The 18,119-nt window shown below is 37.0% G+C and overlaps 2 protein-coding genes across 4 annotated transcripts; one reads left to right on the top strand and one right to left on the bottom strand.

Annotated features, from left to right (window-relative positions):
• Position 1: 1 nt before the first annotated feature.
• Positions 2-5,265, bottom strand: LOC141898159 (extracellular tyrosine-protein kinase PKDCC-like). The gene is made up of 6 exons (XM_074784003.1): positions 4,652-5,265; positions 4,081-4,212; positions 3,165-3,376; positions 2,520-2,776; positions 2,243-2,419; positions 2-2,110 (listed from the first exon to the last, which is right to left on the bottom strand). Exons 1-6 carry the CDS (start codon positions 5,183-5,185, stop codon positions 2,004-2,006), a joined length of 1,419 nt encoding a protein of 472 aa, XP_074640104.1. The 5' UTR covers positions 5,186-5,265; the 3' UTR covers positions 2-2,003.
• A 696-nt stretch (positions 5,266-5,961) lies between these two features.
• LOC141898158 (DNA topoisomerase 2-alpha-like) lies at positions 5,962-17,260 on the top strand. Of its 3 annotated transcripts, none has more exons than XM_074784001.1 (31): positions 5,962-6,118; positions 6,296-6,463; positions 6,566-6,659; positions 6,746-6,809; positions 6,926-7,169; positions 7,586-7,798; positions 7,880-8,053; positions 8,169-8,273; positions 8,356-8,493; positions 8,617-8,913; positions 9,239-9,475; positions 9,564-9,669; positions 9,756-9,865; positions 9,947-10,154; positions 10,259-10,380; positions 10,540-10,688; positions 10,774-11,005; positions 11,371-11,570; positions 11,658-11,793; positions 11,879-12,074; positions 12,180-12,277; positions 12,670-12,810; positions 12,901-12,984; positions 13,080-13,277; positions 13,487-13,691; positions 14,219-14,260; positions 15,007-15,328; positions 15,417-15,616; positions 15,698-15,847; positions 15,969-16,138; positions 16,268-17,260. In XM_074784001.1, exons 1-31 carry the CDS (start codon positions 6,086-6,088, stop codon positions 16,409-16,411), a joined length of 4,980 nt encoding a protein of 1,659 aa, XP_074640102.1. In that variant the 5' UTR covers positions 5,962-6,085; the 3' UTR covers positions 16,412-17,260. The 3 variants fall into 3 exon arrangements, with proteins under 3 accessions (XP_074640102.1, XP_074640100.1, XP_074640103.1); XM_074783999.1 differs by having other exon boundaries at positions 15,695-15,847; XM_074784002.1 differs by lacking the exon at positions 14,219-14,260 and having other exon boundaries at positions 15,695-15,847.
• Positions 17,261-18,119: the final 859 nt, after the last annotated feature.

Below are 18,119 nucleotides of genomic sequence, written 5' to 3'. Positions count from 1 at the left end.
TTATAATTAGGCAGCACATTGTTCGTAATATATACAAGAAGTTTAAATAACCTTCAGATCTCTTAAAGAAAAATAATACATGAAGTCAATGAAACAATAGTAGCATCAAATTTGAATGATTATAGTTGAATCCTGCAGTTCCATCAAGTTCACAGTCGTCAAAGTTCAATTTATCATTCACGAGAAATAATTTGGAATACAATGAAATTGGATCATCTGGTTTTTAATGTGTATTCTGTGGATATTTTTGTGGACTGTAATTAGTGTCTCAATTTGATCAAAATCGATATCCCCATTTGCTGACTAAAACATGTCAGTTGTGAGAAAATCTACAAAATTTCACTTGAATCTCACAAATCGAAATTCTTTAGGTTATCCATGTAAGCCATATCGCAGTATTCAAAAAATTGTTACACAGGAAGCTTGGAACACAATTAAAAAGTTACCCTGATCTATAAAGTGCATAGAAAAAATACACCTAACAATAACAACAGTTGAATCTATTGTTGATTTGAAAATCGTAAAAACCTACAAGCCACTTGGTCCACGAAGCACTACTGCCTTCGCCATCAATAAGTAAAATAGTAAACTATCAACAAATCGTAAATCCTATAGTACATGTATATATCAGCATGTTAAGAACAGTTAGCACACAATGAGTTTTGCTATTTACACAATATCTAGGCAATAAAGTTCATCAGAGGTTGTTATCTATCAGCTCTTGCGGGGCATGACTTTAAGTAACCATTTTTTCGTTACGCAACTACAATGTCCGCGATGGAAAGGGTTAATCAAATTTGCATATGAAAAGTTAAGAAAAGAACAGTACACACTGATCATAGTGAGATATATTGGCAAAACTTCTAGAACCTGCAGAATGCGTGTTTCTTTGCCACAAAAAAAAATTAATAAAAAATACGTACAAAAAATATGAATGCAGAATTTACTTTGTTCTGTAAGCCATGATTCAGTTTTGGTTATATATATTTATACATTAACAAGACCCTGTAGTATCAATGATAATATGGTATCAAATGTGTATCTGGTTCTGACACAGTATATACTTATTTACCCTGTTCATTTAATTGGAGACATTAATAATTGTGTCAGTTATTTTTAAGCCACATAAAATTTATCACTCTTCACTCAATGACTTATCGTAACACCTTTCAACCGCAACACGTTTCTGTCAGAATAACATCTAAAACTTGTTGAGATTTTCTTGGGGTTAGCAGTCAACAATGTTTAATTTTTGAAAACTTCCCGCCACAAAGTGTAAATAAGAGTCACGAAGTACATGTTTTACCCTGTTTCCTCCAAAATGGAATTGGAAGCAAACAATATTCTTTTTGAAATAAAAGTAATATCAATTACCCTGTTTAAATTAATTAATTAATTAAGGAATGGAAGGTTGAAGCCACTAATGTAAAACGCCCGAGGAAATCATAAATGTGGCACAAGCAATAGGACAGGTCTTCCTGGGTGGATTCTTTAAAAATAACTCAACTGTTTTTACCCAGATGAAAAGGAAGCCCTCCACTACATTACAATAGATATACCCATACATACATATACATGTAATTGTCATGAAAATGCTTCAATACAGCTTAAATAGTTAAAACCCTAGAAACATTTCTAAAACTCTATAAAAATGCAAATGTCATTGATTTAATATAGTATTTTCTTATTGCTTATGACATGTTTATTGCTTTTAGCTGCAAATATTCATAACCACGGTTTAGATCTATAACCGGTCTTCTTAGAGACCATCTTTGGAGAGCTAGAGCAAGTACCGGCGCCCAGACTAAGATCTAGACCTAAAAATCCAGTCTTTGGATTTATTGCCATGACTTAATTTGTGACTTTTGCAATATTTCCTGAAGATTTCTCACATTTTTTAATCAGGCAAACGCAATACTGGACAGACTAGCCAAATTCAGTCGGGCGAATATTTGCTGGCAAGTGTCCGGTGCTTAAGGGAAGATCCAATATCAGCATTAAATTCATCGGCTGTGTCGTCGAACTTTAATCCCCGGCTTCAAAAACAAAGTCAAACTAGCATCTTTTGATATTCTTCCAGCACCATTTTTCAAATGGATAATTTTACGGCCTAGAAATAAAATCATGGGTTGATTAATATCTTAAAACAACATGAGAAAGAAAACTAATCTAAATTGTTGGATGTTCTTTGCATATTAGTTGGACAGAATTTGAGTGTAAATAAAAGCATAATGAAATTTACCTGTCCATGTTTTCTTTGATGAAACGACAAAGCCCTGACAGTTGTTGTCAAGGTTGCAGATATCTTCAGCTTCTCTTTGATCGAACACTGATACTGTACAACCGTTGCCAGAGAGAGAAAATCGACAGCGATAATCGAACAAACCCGGGAAATCACTTTTCTCAAACTTTACATATTCTACAAATTAAACCAAAGATGATATTATGTACAAAATATAAGGCGTATAATTTACAAAGTGGAATGCAGAATAAGCACAGATTCCATGATAACAACTTACCAGTTTTACTTCTGTAGAGTTTGGACTTATTCAGATGCCATCCTTTCTGATACAAACGAACAATATTTTCCATCTTAGCTAATAACACAGCCGAATCCACAGTAACATTGCTGTAACTGTTCACTATGTCATCGGTCATCGGGCGCAGTATTCTAGGAGCTCCATGCGGTAGGAGAAACGTCGTGAAATGACGAGCCGCATTGAATATATTCTTCTTTTCATTGAAACCTTGACAACGGTTGTCAACACAGGGAACCCTACAGGATAGAAGAATAAATGGGTTTGTAATTCATATCACAGAATTCGATTCACAGTGAAACTCTGCAACGCAACAGCTGAAAGTATGCATGAGCAGGTAGATCTATTCCACCTCCAAGGTCTGAGTAATAAATCTCTGTCTGCCTGTCTGGCCAGCAGGTGCTTGGCTGATGGTAAAAACCTGGCAGGTTTCACTCAGGACACATGTATTCAGTTGCCACATTTAACTTATCTAACTCATAGTTATTTCTAGAAACCTTCCAAGTGTGGAGAAAACAAGAACTTTTCTTTAATCAGAATTAGAAGACAGCTTGATATGCCATATGATCTATTCTAATCAGTAATCAATCATAGTTTAGATTTGGGACAGCGACTGGTAGCCCTTACCTGAGAGTAAAATTAGCCGATGAAAAGTGTGTTTGACAGTCGTAGTTAGTTTCACATCGAGGCTCTTCGAATCCGATATCGTCGAGATCGGTGAGTTTGATTTCTCCATCCTTAGCAAGGATAAATTGCTGTCTTCGAAAATCATTCATAGAAAGGGAACCGTACGGGGAATGTGACAAATAGTGAATCAACTTCGTTAATCCCATACACACCTGTGTAATAGAACAAATACAATTGATCTTACAAACATGACCAATCATTTTTCTTATCTATCAAATATTTTCAGTTTTTATCAGAAAGCTTTTCCCATTGACTTCTTTTCTGATTCAAGATTCAGTAAGAGGCATTTTTGGAGGAATCTTAAATCTGAACCAGTGTGTAAAGCCAATTTAAAATTGATATCGTTTATTCACACTACACAATTTTTATGGTCAATTTTAATACCAATGAGGTATGTACTCCAAAATATCGATGAAATACAAAAATAAGAAAGAAAAGGATTATATAAGAGATTTTTCATAGGAAGGCCAAGTCATAGATGGTTTGACCTGATTTCATTTATTCAGAGGCATGAATGATGATACATTTCTCATCATACCCGGCTGATTGACAAGTAGAGTGGATGGAGTCAATGCGCAATCAAATTCAACAACATTTGTTTTTTATATCTACTGAAGGTTTTAATAGCGGTAAAACTACTTTTTTTAACATAAGGACCAGATGTAATTATGAGCATGACATGATATTTTGGAATTTCGCCGGTCAATATTGCCAGAATTCAATCCCCAACAAACGACTTATGTTGCACGAAACCTGAGCAAGTTACAGGACGCTGCAGTATATCCGTGGAAAGCTATCCTGTAACTGTAGATCCCTACTGGGACCATTCTATAAACCAAACAATGGACAAACTTACTCTGAGTCGGTCTTCCCAGGAAAGTTGTAGCAGTTTTATTATATCGACAGATTCACCCAGTTCCGAAACCATTGCCACAGGATGTTCAGCAACCCCATCTTGCAAACCATTGGGCACACAAAATCCATAAACCTGAAATGAAAGATAATTTCACAGTTTTTGTATCAAATATTCCCAAACTTCAAATTAATCTGTATCAGTTGAATGTGGGTCTCTTAAACTAGCCAAATGTTTTAAGTATATTCCACTTCAGTGTATTGCAGAAAAGGATACATTGGTTACTAATCTGTTTTTTTCAATTTTTGGATAATCAATTTTTAGTTAAAATCTTGTATGACCTAAGACATTAGGATAATAGCATGTTTATTTTCTCGGTAGATGATTAAACAGGTCACTGTCACCATGCATGACTGCACATTTTTTCTAGTTTTTCTAGATTGGATCATCTGTATCATCTAGGAACAAGTCAAAAGTTATAATATACCACTAAAATCCCAAATCACTTGACTGTACTAGAAAGCCTAAGTTCTAGGTCCAGATCATTTCCACTATATTTTACTACACTATGTACCTGAAGAACATTTCTGTGAGCAAGTCCTTGCAGAAGCAAAATCTCTTTGATAATCTTTTGGGCTGCTCTCGCGTAGCATTCGAAATACGCTATTTTTCCATTTTGCATACAAGTCAACATATCATGTCCGCTGACATCGACCAGTTTGACCGCTACATCGTGTCCATTGTATTTAGCTTTATAAACGGCTTTCGTCCATCCAGATGCGACAAATGTTCGATTTCGTATATCCTTCAAATCGTCGCAGTCGAGCATTCGAGGCAGCAAATTCGCTCCTCCGGTCGGAACCGTTGAAAGACTAAAATTCGGGTGCAGCTGATCGGCCGATATGTCCATCAATCGACGGAGTCGATGATATAAGTTGCCATCGTTTATATTAACTAACGCAGGGTCTAATGACGCATCCCCGGGTTTAAACGCCGGCGACAACAACAAAACATTACCGCATATAAAAACGCAGGCAGAAACAGCGCATAACCAATAGAGTATTAACGATAGGCGAGGAATAGTAGAAGATCGCCTCATTTGAGCCATGTATTCGGTCTTTCAATTCATCGACCCACATCACAATTATTTTCTGATACTTAACGCGCGAGTAGGAGTTCTCATCTTGGAAATACGTTGGTTTTTCTTGCGCAGTTTTTTCCCGTTAATCTTTTCTCCGCCATATTGCACCCATAAATCACGTGACAATAAACGATCGAGTAATTGACAATCGATTTATCAATTATCAGCTGTCAATCAAAAATAATTACCAAATCGGTAATTCATCGCAATAGTTGAATGTGCTGCAAAGAAAAGTTTGCGAAAAGCTACTAAATAAAAAGAAGCGTCTTAAAATGGCTTTTTTCCAAAAGTTATTTCTGGACCTATTCAATTATTGGAATTACTCATTCCCAGAATTATATGGACTTAAAATTATGTAAAATACATCAAAATATCAAATTTTCTTTTTTCGGATTTATTTCAAGATCAGATCAAGATCTGAGTAATTGTCCACGCTCCATTGAATATTGCTCCATCTCCGACTCCGGTTATGGGGGCAGCACCGGACGGAATCGGTAAACCATTCAAGCGCGGAAACTGTAGACGAATTTTGCAGTTTTGATAAATATTATGCATTTAGATTACTAAATCGTGCAACAACAAACATAAGAATGGATGAAGAGTGGCTGGTTAGTTAAATATTCTAAAATTATCCCCAAAACTTGCATACAGGTCGCGATGTCACCCGATAAAAAAATCCATTTTCATCCGAATCCCGCGGCTTCATTCTTATTGGTCGACATAAACTCAAACGGAAGTGCAGCTCTGAAAGCCCGGGTTGCCAAAATATCTTTCTTAAAACAGTTTTCCTCATACTTCTTGTTTTCAAAACCCGGTTTTGTGAATTTGCGATCGGTACCCACACAGTGGGTTTTAGTCTCACAAAGAATGGCATCCACAAACGGCGATGGATCGATCACGGTAGAACCCTAAAAATTCGCTTTCTTTTCATATCATTATCAATCGATCACTACAATGAATATTATCATGATTCAAATCAAATCAATGGAAAATTATATTGATTTCATGATGGATTAATGATCCTTAATATTATCGATTGATTTTAATCAATGGTACCTTGTATTGCTACATTTGCAGAGCATGTTTGCCAAAAAGACTACAAAAGAGAACTCTGAGGTGGTCCATGCCACTGATGGAAGCAAGAAACGTTTATCTGTGGAAAGAATTTATCAGAAGAAGAGTCAATTGGAACATATTTTGTTGCGTCCTGATTCATACATAGGATCAGTTGAGACAGTCACACAGGTAGGGCAAAACGCGACTTTCCTTATCTAAATGATTTTACTTGTATCAATTCATCTACCGACATTAAGGACCTTGTTTGACTAATTTTGTATTCTATTACAGGCAATGTGGACAATGGATTCCGAAACAAATACAATGGTGCAAAGAGAGGTTACCTTCGTTCCTGGTCTCTACAAAATCTTTGATGAAATCTTAGGTGAGTAGACATGAATATACCGGATAATGTGGGGTGAATAGTTACTTATTTATACAAGATTTCATTGAGCTCTTCGGGTATTTCAGTAAATTCCGCGGATAACAAGCAACGCGACCCGAAAATGAACTGCATCAAAATCGACATTGTACCGTAAGTAAAATATTTTAGATTTATGAAGTCATTCTATTCTTAAATAACGAAAATTGTATTGATGTATATATGTTATACGGTATTTGACAATTTGCGCGTTGTTTGTTTCTTTTTAGCGATGAATGTAAGATCAAAATCTGGAACAACGGTAAAGGAATTCCAGTAGTTATGCACAAAACTGAGAATATGTATGTACCATCGATGATCTTCGGTCATCTGTTAACGTCCAGTAACTACGATGACACGCAGAAGAAAGTAACCGGTGGGCGAAATGGCTTCGGAGCTAAACTGTGCAATATATTCAGTACTAAGTTTATAGTAGAAACGTCGAGTGGAGAATATCATAAATCGTTTAAACAGGTAAATTAATTCCTATATAGGTTCCGAATGTGTGTCTTTCGTTAAGAAATATTCACAGGCAGTTAAATCTGGTGATTGATACTTAACTTTCGGACCTGGAAAACTCAAGTAATCAGAAAATCTAGAAAAAAATCTGGGAAATCTTAGGGAATTTGACAAACTTTACCAATGACCTGGAAATCTCAGGAATTCGGATAATTGTATTTACCGCGTGTTTCTTAATCAGAACATGATTCACTGAAAAATGAATGAATTGTAACATTTTTTAACCTAGAGATTTCTCTGATTCATTCAGGGAATTTTATGTAATCACATAGAAATATTAGGGAAAACTCATTGGGATATTTGTAAATGGGTGGAAAGTGGCGCTACCCTGGTATGTTTCTACTCTTGCTATTGATTTGGTTCATTTTCAGACTTGGACGACGAACATGACAAAAACTACGGAACCCAAGATTAATGATGCAAAAGCTGATGATTTCACTTGTGTGACGTTTTATCCAGATCTAGCGAAGTTTAAAATGGATACGTTAAATCGAGACATTGTCGATATATTCACGCGTAGAGCTTACGATATAGCAGCTGCGTCTAAAGGGGTGAAGGTCTTCTTGAATGGCAAGAAACTACCGGTACGTTCGGAATATTTTCAAAGTGAGCATATCGATGTTACTACGTTTCAATAGTTCTGAAATGTGTGTCATCTCTTGCAGATTAAAGGTTTCAAAGATTACGTCGATTTGTTCGTCAAAGATAAAGTTGATGAAAATAATGAACCGCTGAAGGTTGTTTATGAAGAAGTAAGCCCTCGTTGGGAGGTGGCAGTCACTATGAGCGAGAAAGGCTTTCAACAATGTAGCTTCGTAAATAGTATAGCAACTACTAAGGTATGAACAATATTTTATCAACATCATAAGCAAGACAAACAAGTTACTCATTTTACCATTAATGACATCATCGATCCTGATAAGACGTTTTAAACTGTCTATGAATTGTTCGTAGGGAGGACGACATGTCGATTATGTGGCGGATCAAGTTGTTACGAAATTGATAGAAGTTGTCAAGAAAAAAGGAGGCAAAGGCAACATAAACATAAAACCATTCCAGGTTAGAAATTCCACTGATTCAGATTTTTTTATTGTTCGAAATATATGCGATTGCGATGGAATTGATGTTGATTGAATTTTAGGTTAAGAGCCACATGTGGGTTTTTGTGAACTGTTTGATTGAGAATCCAACATTCGATTCGCAAACCAAAGAAAACATGACACTTCAAGCTAAAAGTTTTGGCTCAAAGTGTGCTCTGAGTGATAAATTCATAAATGCTGTAAGTATAACCATTATTTTCCATATTCATTTAGCTACATTTAACTTACACATTTAAGTCCTTATTGCAAAGTAAGATAAGGCGAATCTTGATGATACCGTAGTTTATGATTTTCTGTCGTAGGCCAACAAATGTGGAATTGTTGAGAGTATTATGCAGTGGATGAGGTTCAAAGCTCAGGCTCAGATGAACAAAAAGCTATCAAGTTCTAAACATTCCAAACTGAAAGGCGTGCCTAAACTAGATGATGCTAATGACGCCGGTACAAAGAACTCTACTGCCTGTACGTTGATTCTTACTGAAGGAGACTCGGCTAAAACGTTAGCTGTAGCTGGATTGAGTGTTATTGGGCGGGATCGCTACGGTGTGTTCCCGTTGAAGGGAAAAGTTCTCAACGTCCGAGACGCCACGCATAAACAGGTTAGTAGAATCCTCTGTTTGATTCACCTTTTCACTGCTGACTAATTAATTAGTACCCTGAAGTCCTGGAGATATTTTGAAAATCTTAAGAAATATCATCCCAGTGTGTTGAATAACAGGCATACCGCTATAATGCACCTACACTGCTCTGTGGTGTGTTGCTAGTCACTAATATTTTACTGTGTTTGACAGACACTGCCATCTTTCACTAGATAATATTGATACACTGTGGTACAGTTTACTAGCTAAGTCTATCACCGCTTTACACACCGATGCGCTGAAAGGAAAATATTGCAATGAAAAACTGTACAATGTTCTATTTCAGATCATGGAAAACGCCGAAATAACAAATCTCATTAAAATTCTTGGGTTACAATACAAACACAAATACGATTCACCGGAATCTCTAAAAACTCTCAGGTACGGTAAACTGATGATAATGACTGATCAGGATCAAGACGGATCTCATATCAAAGGATTGCTGATCAACTTCATACATCACAACTGGCCCGGTCTTCTTAAACAGCCGTTTTTAGAGGAATTCATCACTCCCATCGTGAAGGTATATTGATCTAAATCCACCTGTTTTAAAATTTCCTTAGTTATTTGAATTGATGGAAATATCATATGAACTGATATGTTTGATTCAGGCGAGTAAAGGAAGAGAAGAAAGATCGTTTTATAGTTTGCCAGAATTTGAAGAATGGAAAGATGAAACTGATAACTGGTTTTCATACAAGATCAAGTACTACAAAGGTTTTATTTCTTTTTCCTATCGATGCAAAACGACATCGTCCTTCGTCATATCGTGTAATTTAGAATATATTCTTACCCTATTCCAGGTTTGGGTACTTCTACGTCTAAAGAGGCGAAGGAGTATTTCACAAACATGGAACGTCATCGAATCAAATTCCGATATACCGGACCTGAGGATGACAGCTGCATCGAACTGGTACGATTACTGAGATCTCGATCGGAAGATCTTTTTCTGAAATAGCCCATCTTCAAACAGGAGTTGATTTCACAATTTCAGGCTTTCAGCAAGAAGAAGGCAGATGACCGGAAACAGTGGTTAACGAATTGGATGGAAGAGAGAAAGAGAAGGAATGAACTCGGTCTTCCAGAAGTGTATTTATACGGCAAGCAAACGAAACAAATCACGTATAATGAGTTCGTGAATAGAGAGTTAATTCTGTTTAGTAACCTGGATAATGAGCGTTCAATCCCATGCATGGTTGATGGTACGTGCAACTACTCGAACGATCACGTCCTTTATATGATATGATCAAGAGATTGCTGTTTTTATCAATGCGTGATAATGTTAATCACTGATTGTATGTTGAAGGTTTGAAGCCTGGTCAAAGGAAAGTTCTATACACGTGTTTGAAGAGAAATGATAAACGAGAAGTGAAAGTTGCTCAATTAGCCGGTTCAGTCGCTGAAATGTCGGCTTACCACCACGGTGAGGTATGTACGATCATCTGCTCCCACGGGGAATATACCTCAGAAGTCTACTTCTTGTGAATTAGCAGAACAATGCACAGAAGTTTTGGTGGATAGGCACCTATTCATGTTATTAGGTTATAGCCGGATGATTCCACCTTGTATATGTATTATATATTGTAGGCTGCACTCATGGGTACGATAATAAACTTGGCGCAGAATTTCATCGGAAGCAATAATATCAATCTATTACAACCGATCGGTCAGTTCGGTACACGTCTGCATGGTGGCAAAGACGCTGCAAGTCCTAGATATATCTTCACTCAGCTTGGGTATGTTATTGTTGCTTCGTTCGATCTGACTATGCGAATTAATTGTTTTATCCGTCATTAAGTAAAGTGTGGTGTATTTTGACAGGAAAGCGACTAAGTTACTGTTCAATTCATTTGATGACCCGATGTATAAATACAACTTTGATGATAATGTCCGTATTGAGCCAGTTTATTATGTGCCTATAATACCGATGGCATTAGTGAATGGAGCTGAAGGAATCGGTACTGGTTGGAGCACTAAAATGCCAAACTATAATCAACGTGAAATCGTTGATAATCTCTTAAGAATGATGGATGGGGAAGAACCACAATATATGGTATGTAAGAACAATAACCTGAATCTCTGTGTAGAGATTATATTAAAGATGTTAGCTTTTTAGCTAATACCAAAATCACACTGGGTGAAATGTTCTGGTACGTTGTCCTATGACCTGGCTTTCTCCATTGGACAACTGTTACTATGTATATTGAAAAGTGAGTTTTTGGAGAATTCTGCGACCAGTCAACATAACAGACAACATCAGTGCTAAAAGCTCATAGTCCACTATTTACTGCGGACAAAGGGGTGGTGTATTTCTAAAATGGCTGTGATATTCTTGACCCATGTGGTAAATTTCAGTCCCTTGTGCAAACGAGCTACAACAGAACAATGGTCCTTATTCGTTGTGATTTACTTTCTCAGAAACCGTGGTATAAGAATTTCAAAGGCGATATCGATGAAATCGAAGAAGGCAAATACGTATTCAGCGGAGAAATATCGATTATTGATGATACAACTGTGGAAATTACTGAATTACCTGTTAAAACGTGGATACAGAATTACAAAGAATCCGTTTTGGAGCCAATGTTACAAGGATCTGAGAAAGTCCCGGTTCAAATAACGTAAGTTTGAAATATGTTATTCTGAACCCATAATGCAAGCTACCTATGTCTGAGAATATTAACTCTGTTTTGTGTTTGTTATTTTAGTGATTATAAGGAATATCATACCGATGTTACCGTAAGATTTGTCGTCAAATTGACCCCCGAAAAACTGCGCGAAGCTGAAGCATTTGGACTTCATAAATTCTTCAAACTGCAGTCACAGATGTCATTCAGTTCTGTGGTACGTGCGTTACGATAGGGAATATACAGAATTTGTGAACCTGTGTATCATTGTGCTTACGCCGGTGTGATCCAATTTGTTTTAGGTTTTGTTTGATTCGAATGGTTGCATTCGTCGATACAATAACGCGGAGGAAATTTTGAAAGAGTTCTACGGCGTGAGGTTAGACTATTACGAACGTAGGAAAGTTTACCTCGAGGGGATGCTCGCCGCTGAATCGCTCAGATTAGACAATCAGGCTCGATTCATCGTTGAGAAAATTGATGGCAAGATCTCTATCGGTACGAAACAATTATCGTGTCATCACTCTACCATAAATAGGATGATACGTTTTCTATTCGGCGGATGATATTTGAGGATGTTTTAGGGCCCGTTCTATTTTGTAGAGAATAAACCGAAGAAAGAATTGGTTCAGATGTTAGTGAGGGGAGGGTACGATTCGGATCCGGTTAAAAGCTGGAAGGAAGCACAGAACAAATTACAGGTAAGATATAAGTCAATTGTGCAAACTTCTTATGGCTTGAAATGATCAAGGAACCTAGATGGAATAGGAATGCATGTACGTGTAGTTGGTTATTAATTGTATCAAGTTGTTAATTTTAGATGACTGAGGAACAACGGGTAAAATATTTGTGTATTGTAAATACTAGATTTGCATGAATGCGTCTCAATGTTGTCCTTTGGTTTTATAGACTCTCATAAAAAATAAAAAATTGTCAGATATTCTAAATCTACCACTGTCAATCCAGCAGTACAAGTGATTTGGGAGGATCTCTATGTTGTGTGGCATTTTTATTGTATTTTATTGTAAAAAGCTGTTGAATCTTCAACTTGATTATCAGGCTAAATATATCGTTTACCGCATGATGCTTGCAGGCAATAGAGGAGAACCAAAATATTGAAGATGAACAAGAAGAGAAAGAAAGTGGACCAGATTATAACTATATTCTAGGTATGGCTTTGTGGAGCCTCAGTCGTGAGAAGAAAGAGGAGCTTCTGAAACAAAAAGACGCCAAGGTACCTCGAACTGAATGGTCTTTTATAATTTGGATACCCCCTTTGATAGGTCTGACTGATGTAAAACTTTTGGATCTTTTTGTCTTATAGGCTGATGAGTTAGCAAAATTGAGACGAAAAACGCCGAAAGATTTGTGGAAAGACGATCTCGCCAATTTCAGAGATGAACTTGATGTTAGTAGCTTATATTTTGCTCAATTCATTAATTCCTGTTGTATGATTGAATTATATGGACTAAGCATAAAGATTTTGTTATATTCTTCGTTTAGAAAATTGAAGAGAAAGAACGCGAAGATGATTTAATGGCTGTCAATGCACTTAGCAAAGCAACGGCGGGAAAAGGTCGTAAACTGGGTGGAAAATTAGGTCTGTCAGTTCAATGCAAGCCGTCGCCTCACGGTATCAGAGTAGCGCCTGCTATCGACATACTCAAGAAAAAAGAATCTGCTACCGGAAGAGGCCGCAAGGTACATTCATTCTCTTAAGAATTATAGTGAAATATTAACCAAGTATTCACAAATTAGTATTGGTCTTTAGAATACATGACCCATTTACAGATATTAATCATTTATTACAAAAACTCCTAGCCATTCTGGCCGCACGGGAAATGAAATTTCCGAGTGGAAGATTTATTAAACAATAATTAGCTTTGAATTTCTTCGGTCGTATAACGCAGAAGAAAGACGATCCTCTGCAACAGAAACTATTAGATTTCCTGGATAATGAAGGTGAAGACGATAATATGAAACCATTAGCTGAACGAATTGGAATGAGTCCAGAGAAATACGAAGCCAAAGAGAACGCGGCGAAAAGTAAAAAACCAGCGGCGGCTACAAAAGAGAAAAAACCTCGCGCTCCCAAAAAAGCAAAAGCTGCCGGTGGTAAGCATTAATGATTGAACCATTGCATGATACCTTCAAATTTGATACAGAAGTTTTGCTTTTTCTGTGTATTATCGATCATAGTGTTTAGAGGTCTAGTGTAGGGAATATGTTAGGAATTGCAACAAATTTTATTGTGGCTGATAGAAATCCACTAACCCTAGTCGTGACATGACGGTTAAGCAGTAGTATTTTTATTTTATCGACGTTAGACGAAAGATAGATGTTTTTTTCCCCAGAAAGTGTTATTCTTAGAAAAATATTCTAATGCAATTTGTTGCATTTGTGACAAGTGAGCAAGACATTTTCCTCAGATTCAACTTCATTCAACACATATTCTTAGGTTAATGGCAAATAACGGTTATGACCCAGTTCTACTTAAAGGAGAAACCACATTTTCTCGACCTTGCTTTTGTGGAGCGCTTTGACCATGATGTGTGCAATTTAACACAATCCTCTCATTAATTGAGAGGTGATATTTGATATATGGTACGTTGTTGTTTGTTTGTCTAGTGTCTATAACATAGTTTCAGAAGTTGCCAATAAGAACAAAGAAGATTTAGCCGGCTGTACGTAGACTAATTATCATGTTTGATCAGAGTAATCATTAACTAACAGTGCATGCTGCATGATGTTCAATTCTACTCACCTTATATCACGTAATAACATGGTTTTAATTGGTGCTAGCAATTATGCTGGACTAGAGTATAATGTCGGGAGCATGATGAATTAATTTTCAGAGTTGGAATTCTTTACTTTTCTTTCAATTAATCAATTATATTGTATTCTTTTTGATTCTTAGGTGCTATCTATAAAACTTGTACCAGGGTACTTATCATTAACATTTTAATTTTTTGTACCTAAGTACATGGCTGGTGCTGATTATAAGCTTTGAGCAACTGAGTTTTTATGGATGGCCCCTGACAGTTAGTTACCTTTCACAGGGCTGTACATAGCATTTGAATGTTTGGAGGGACAGAGAAATCCTAAAAAGAGCCGTTACCTAAAGTCAAACGCCAATGTAACAAAAACTCCGTTCGGCCTATAACGAAATGCTTGTCTGTCCTAAGTGAGGATTCTACATTAAATTTCTATTGGATGAAAAAAAAAATTATTCATCATAACAGTAAGAAAGTCATGTTTGCCCTAAGTTTCAATTCACTTAGAGTTTTTAAAAAGGACATGAGCAGATAGGGTAACGGCCGGTGCTAAGTACGGCCCTGCTTCAGAGCTGATGACCTGTGACATTTAAGAATGTTGGTCTGTAGACTATGAACCCTGTTTTGTAATCAGCCGTTAATTGTCGTTATTACAGCTCCTAAAAAAAGTCCAAAGAAAGGTAAAAAGAGGAGAAACCCATGGAGCGATGAAAGTGATGATAGTAATGCTGATGATGATATAGACGATGACGATGATGATGAACGACCGGTAATTCCGCGAGATACAAATGTTCGGCGAGCGGCAGCGTCTAAAATCAAATACAACTTTGACGATGATGAAGATGATGATGACAATGGTGACGATGATGATGATGATGATTTCATTGATAACGACGGCATCAAAGAAAGCCAAGCCACAACAGAAGATAACGGAGCAAATGATGCGATTAGTGATGATGATTTGTTTCCCAGTAGAAAGTATGTAAAGGCTTTAGTTGGACAAAAAAGAGATTTTGTACCACCCAAAAGTGATATGTTTATTGGAAATTATTTTCTCCTATTTTAGTGGGACTCATGATGATGGTGGTGGTGGAGATGCAGCCATGGTAATAGAAGATAGTGATGATGATTTTGGTTTGAGAAAAGATGAATCGGTTAATAAGCCAGTAACGTTTGACGATATCATCAGCAAACAGCCGGCCGCAAAATCTACAAAAACCACTTCTAAAACGAGTGAACCACCAAAAAAACGAAAACTAGGCAAAGGTAAATCACCTAAGAAATATTCTTGTAACTGCTCTGGCATATTTTGATATTCACCCTTGTCTTACTTTTCACCTAAAGTAGTCGGTAAAGGACAGCAATCTCTGAAAACAATGTTTGGGGCACCGGAACCTGATGACGGTGATGGCGACGATATTGATGTTGTTCCAGACTCTCAGCCAAACGCCGATTCATTATTCTCCACTGATCTCCCATCAAACGATAAAGATAAAGGTAAACATTTCTCAGCAATATTAATCAAAGCCTTAAGAAGCAGAAAAATGCCGTGTCTACTAGTTCGTTTACTGGCATACCGGGTATCTTCATTTCTGATGTAATTGAAATTTCTTTACAGCTGCGAAAAAGCCGCGGGCTAAGAAAGTGGCCGAGCCTAAAAAACCGCGTAAAAAGAAGGCCGATTCGGACGAAAGCCCGAAACCTAAAAAGCCAGCAAAAAAGAAGAAGGTCATCAGCGATAGTGAAGAAGACGACGACGAAGAAGATTATGCGCCGAAAAAATCAAAGGTCAGTTTTGGCAGTAAATCGCAGGACATTATAGCAACCTTCTTTCTACTTAACATTTATGGGTGATATTTTTGCCGATGATGAATAAAAGATGCTAAATCTAAAACCTCAATTGATTGTTATTTCTAGAAGAGAGCTGCCGCTGTGAGTAGTGATGATGAAGATGAAGATTTCGCCGCCGCTGCTGCAGCCGCTCCGTCTCGCGCCGGAGGACGGGCTCGTAAAGCCGTCAGATATACAATCAGCGAAGACGATGATGATGATTTGTATTGATCGAATTTATTTTTAAAATGCGATTTAGGACGGTTTCATTGCCGGTCTCTCCGACGCGAAGGGAAATCTCGTAGGGTATGCATTTGATACAGAACATTTGATATTTGTGCTTGTGTTTGTAAATATATTTTTATCATAAAACCGCGTTTGTTCGTATCGGTGTTTGTGTCGATGTGCAGGTCTTTTGTAAATTAAGTAATTGATTGATCCGATATTTTGTGATCAGTTTTTGCCATAAAAGGAAAGCGAACGATAAGTTAGAACGGAGTGTTATTCTCTTGTGGTTTGTAAGTGTAATACGATCAACGGCTGAAAGGACCGTTTAATGTGGATGATATTTGAAATGTAAAGAGCAGTGCTGAATATCATACTAAGTAATGTGTTGCATTCTGATGTATTGAAATATGAAGTGTTCATAGTAAAAGCGTTGGCTCGTATTACCCGAGTACACGACTAATCGGCGCTATACACGCTATCGGTTACTAGCAACAATCTTTGAGACCGTTTGTCTTCAAACCGCTTTTGAAAATTCTAAGAATGAAAATCCTACGCGTATGATATGTCATCGTCTTTGTAATTTGCTTAGAAATCAAATGTACATGATCGCCTGTCTAGCAGGGAAGTGACCAGAACGGCTAATTATTTCTACAATGAGTTGAGAAACATATCGAGTTTACTACGCTGTATGTCTGATCATTATTTCGAATTTACTGTATCGATATTGTATGTACAATTGATTTGAAGTTTGAGAGTTGTAAATAATGGGGACTTTTTTATATTGTTGTCAATTGTGCAATATATATAAAATTTCTTGTAGTTCAATGCATTTATTCTTAGCAACAAAGTCGTCTGTCATTCTGAAATTCTTGTTTAGTCTTCGCTTCTTTCGTTCATTGAGGATAAGCAGGCTTGTAGACAGTCATTTCTCCGAAGGATTGGATTTTCACAAACAAATGAATTAGTTGGGCGCCCAGGGACTCCTTTCCCCGCACCACAAGTTTTGAATTATACAAAAGGACAACTTCTGGAGTATTGGAGTGAAAACGGACGAATGTTTTGCCCCTATTTCCTGCAATTTGGCATCTAATCAAAGTTAAGTAAGTTTGAAAGCGAGAATTGAAGAGTCGCCGCTGAAGAGTGAATTTTTAGGAATCTATGCTTTAATTCAGGGTCGACCTTTGAACGACTAACTACCTTTCAAAACTGGAAAGTCGCAAATGATAAGCAGAATTTTTAGATATTTGATCACGGAGAAATTTTAGAAAAACTTAAAATATACATGTACATATTCATGTTTACGATTTGGAAAATCGAATATACGCGTACCACACGACACACTTTCCATTTCGACACGTGGGTTTTGATCAACACGCCCCCAGACACGGGTTTAAATCAATCTGACTCATTTCTTCGGATGAATTGATGGTAAATGGTGGCGGGATGAATGTAATCTTATCATATCGTTAACGCCCATAAGTAAACAGCGTTAAACCTATAATACGTATCTAAGAAGTAAATTAAACGAATTCTCGATGATTGGCTGAAAACGTGATTCTGCGTCGATTTTCCGATCGCTATACGGGAGATGGTTCAAGTTTCATGTCATCTTCCAAGGATTCACTTAAAAGCGTACGTAATGCGCATGCGCTGATCGTGAAGTTTCTAGGGACAGTTGAGAGTTGTTAGTTCAGTTTATCCGTAGTTTATC

Source organism: Tubulanus polymorphus, chromosome 1 (assembly GCF_964204645.1).
Source record: "Tubulanus polymorphus chromosome 1, tnTubPoly1.2, whole genome shotgun sequence".
NCBI classification, from domain to species: Eukaryota; Metazoa; Nemertea; class Palaeonemertea; order Tubulaniformes; family Tubulanidae; genus Tubulanus; species Tubulanus polymorphus.
This window is presented reverse-complemented; position numbering and strand designations above follow the sequence as displayed.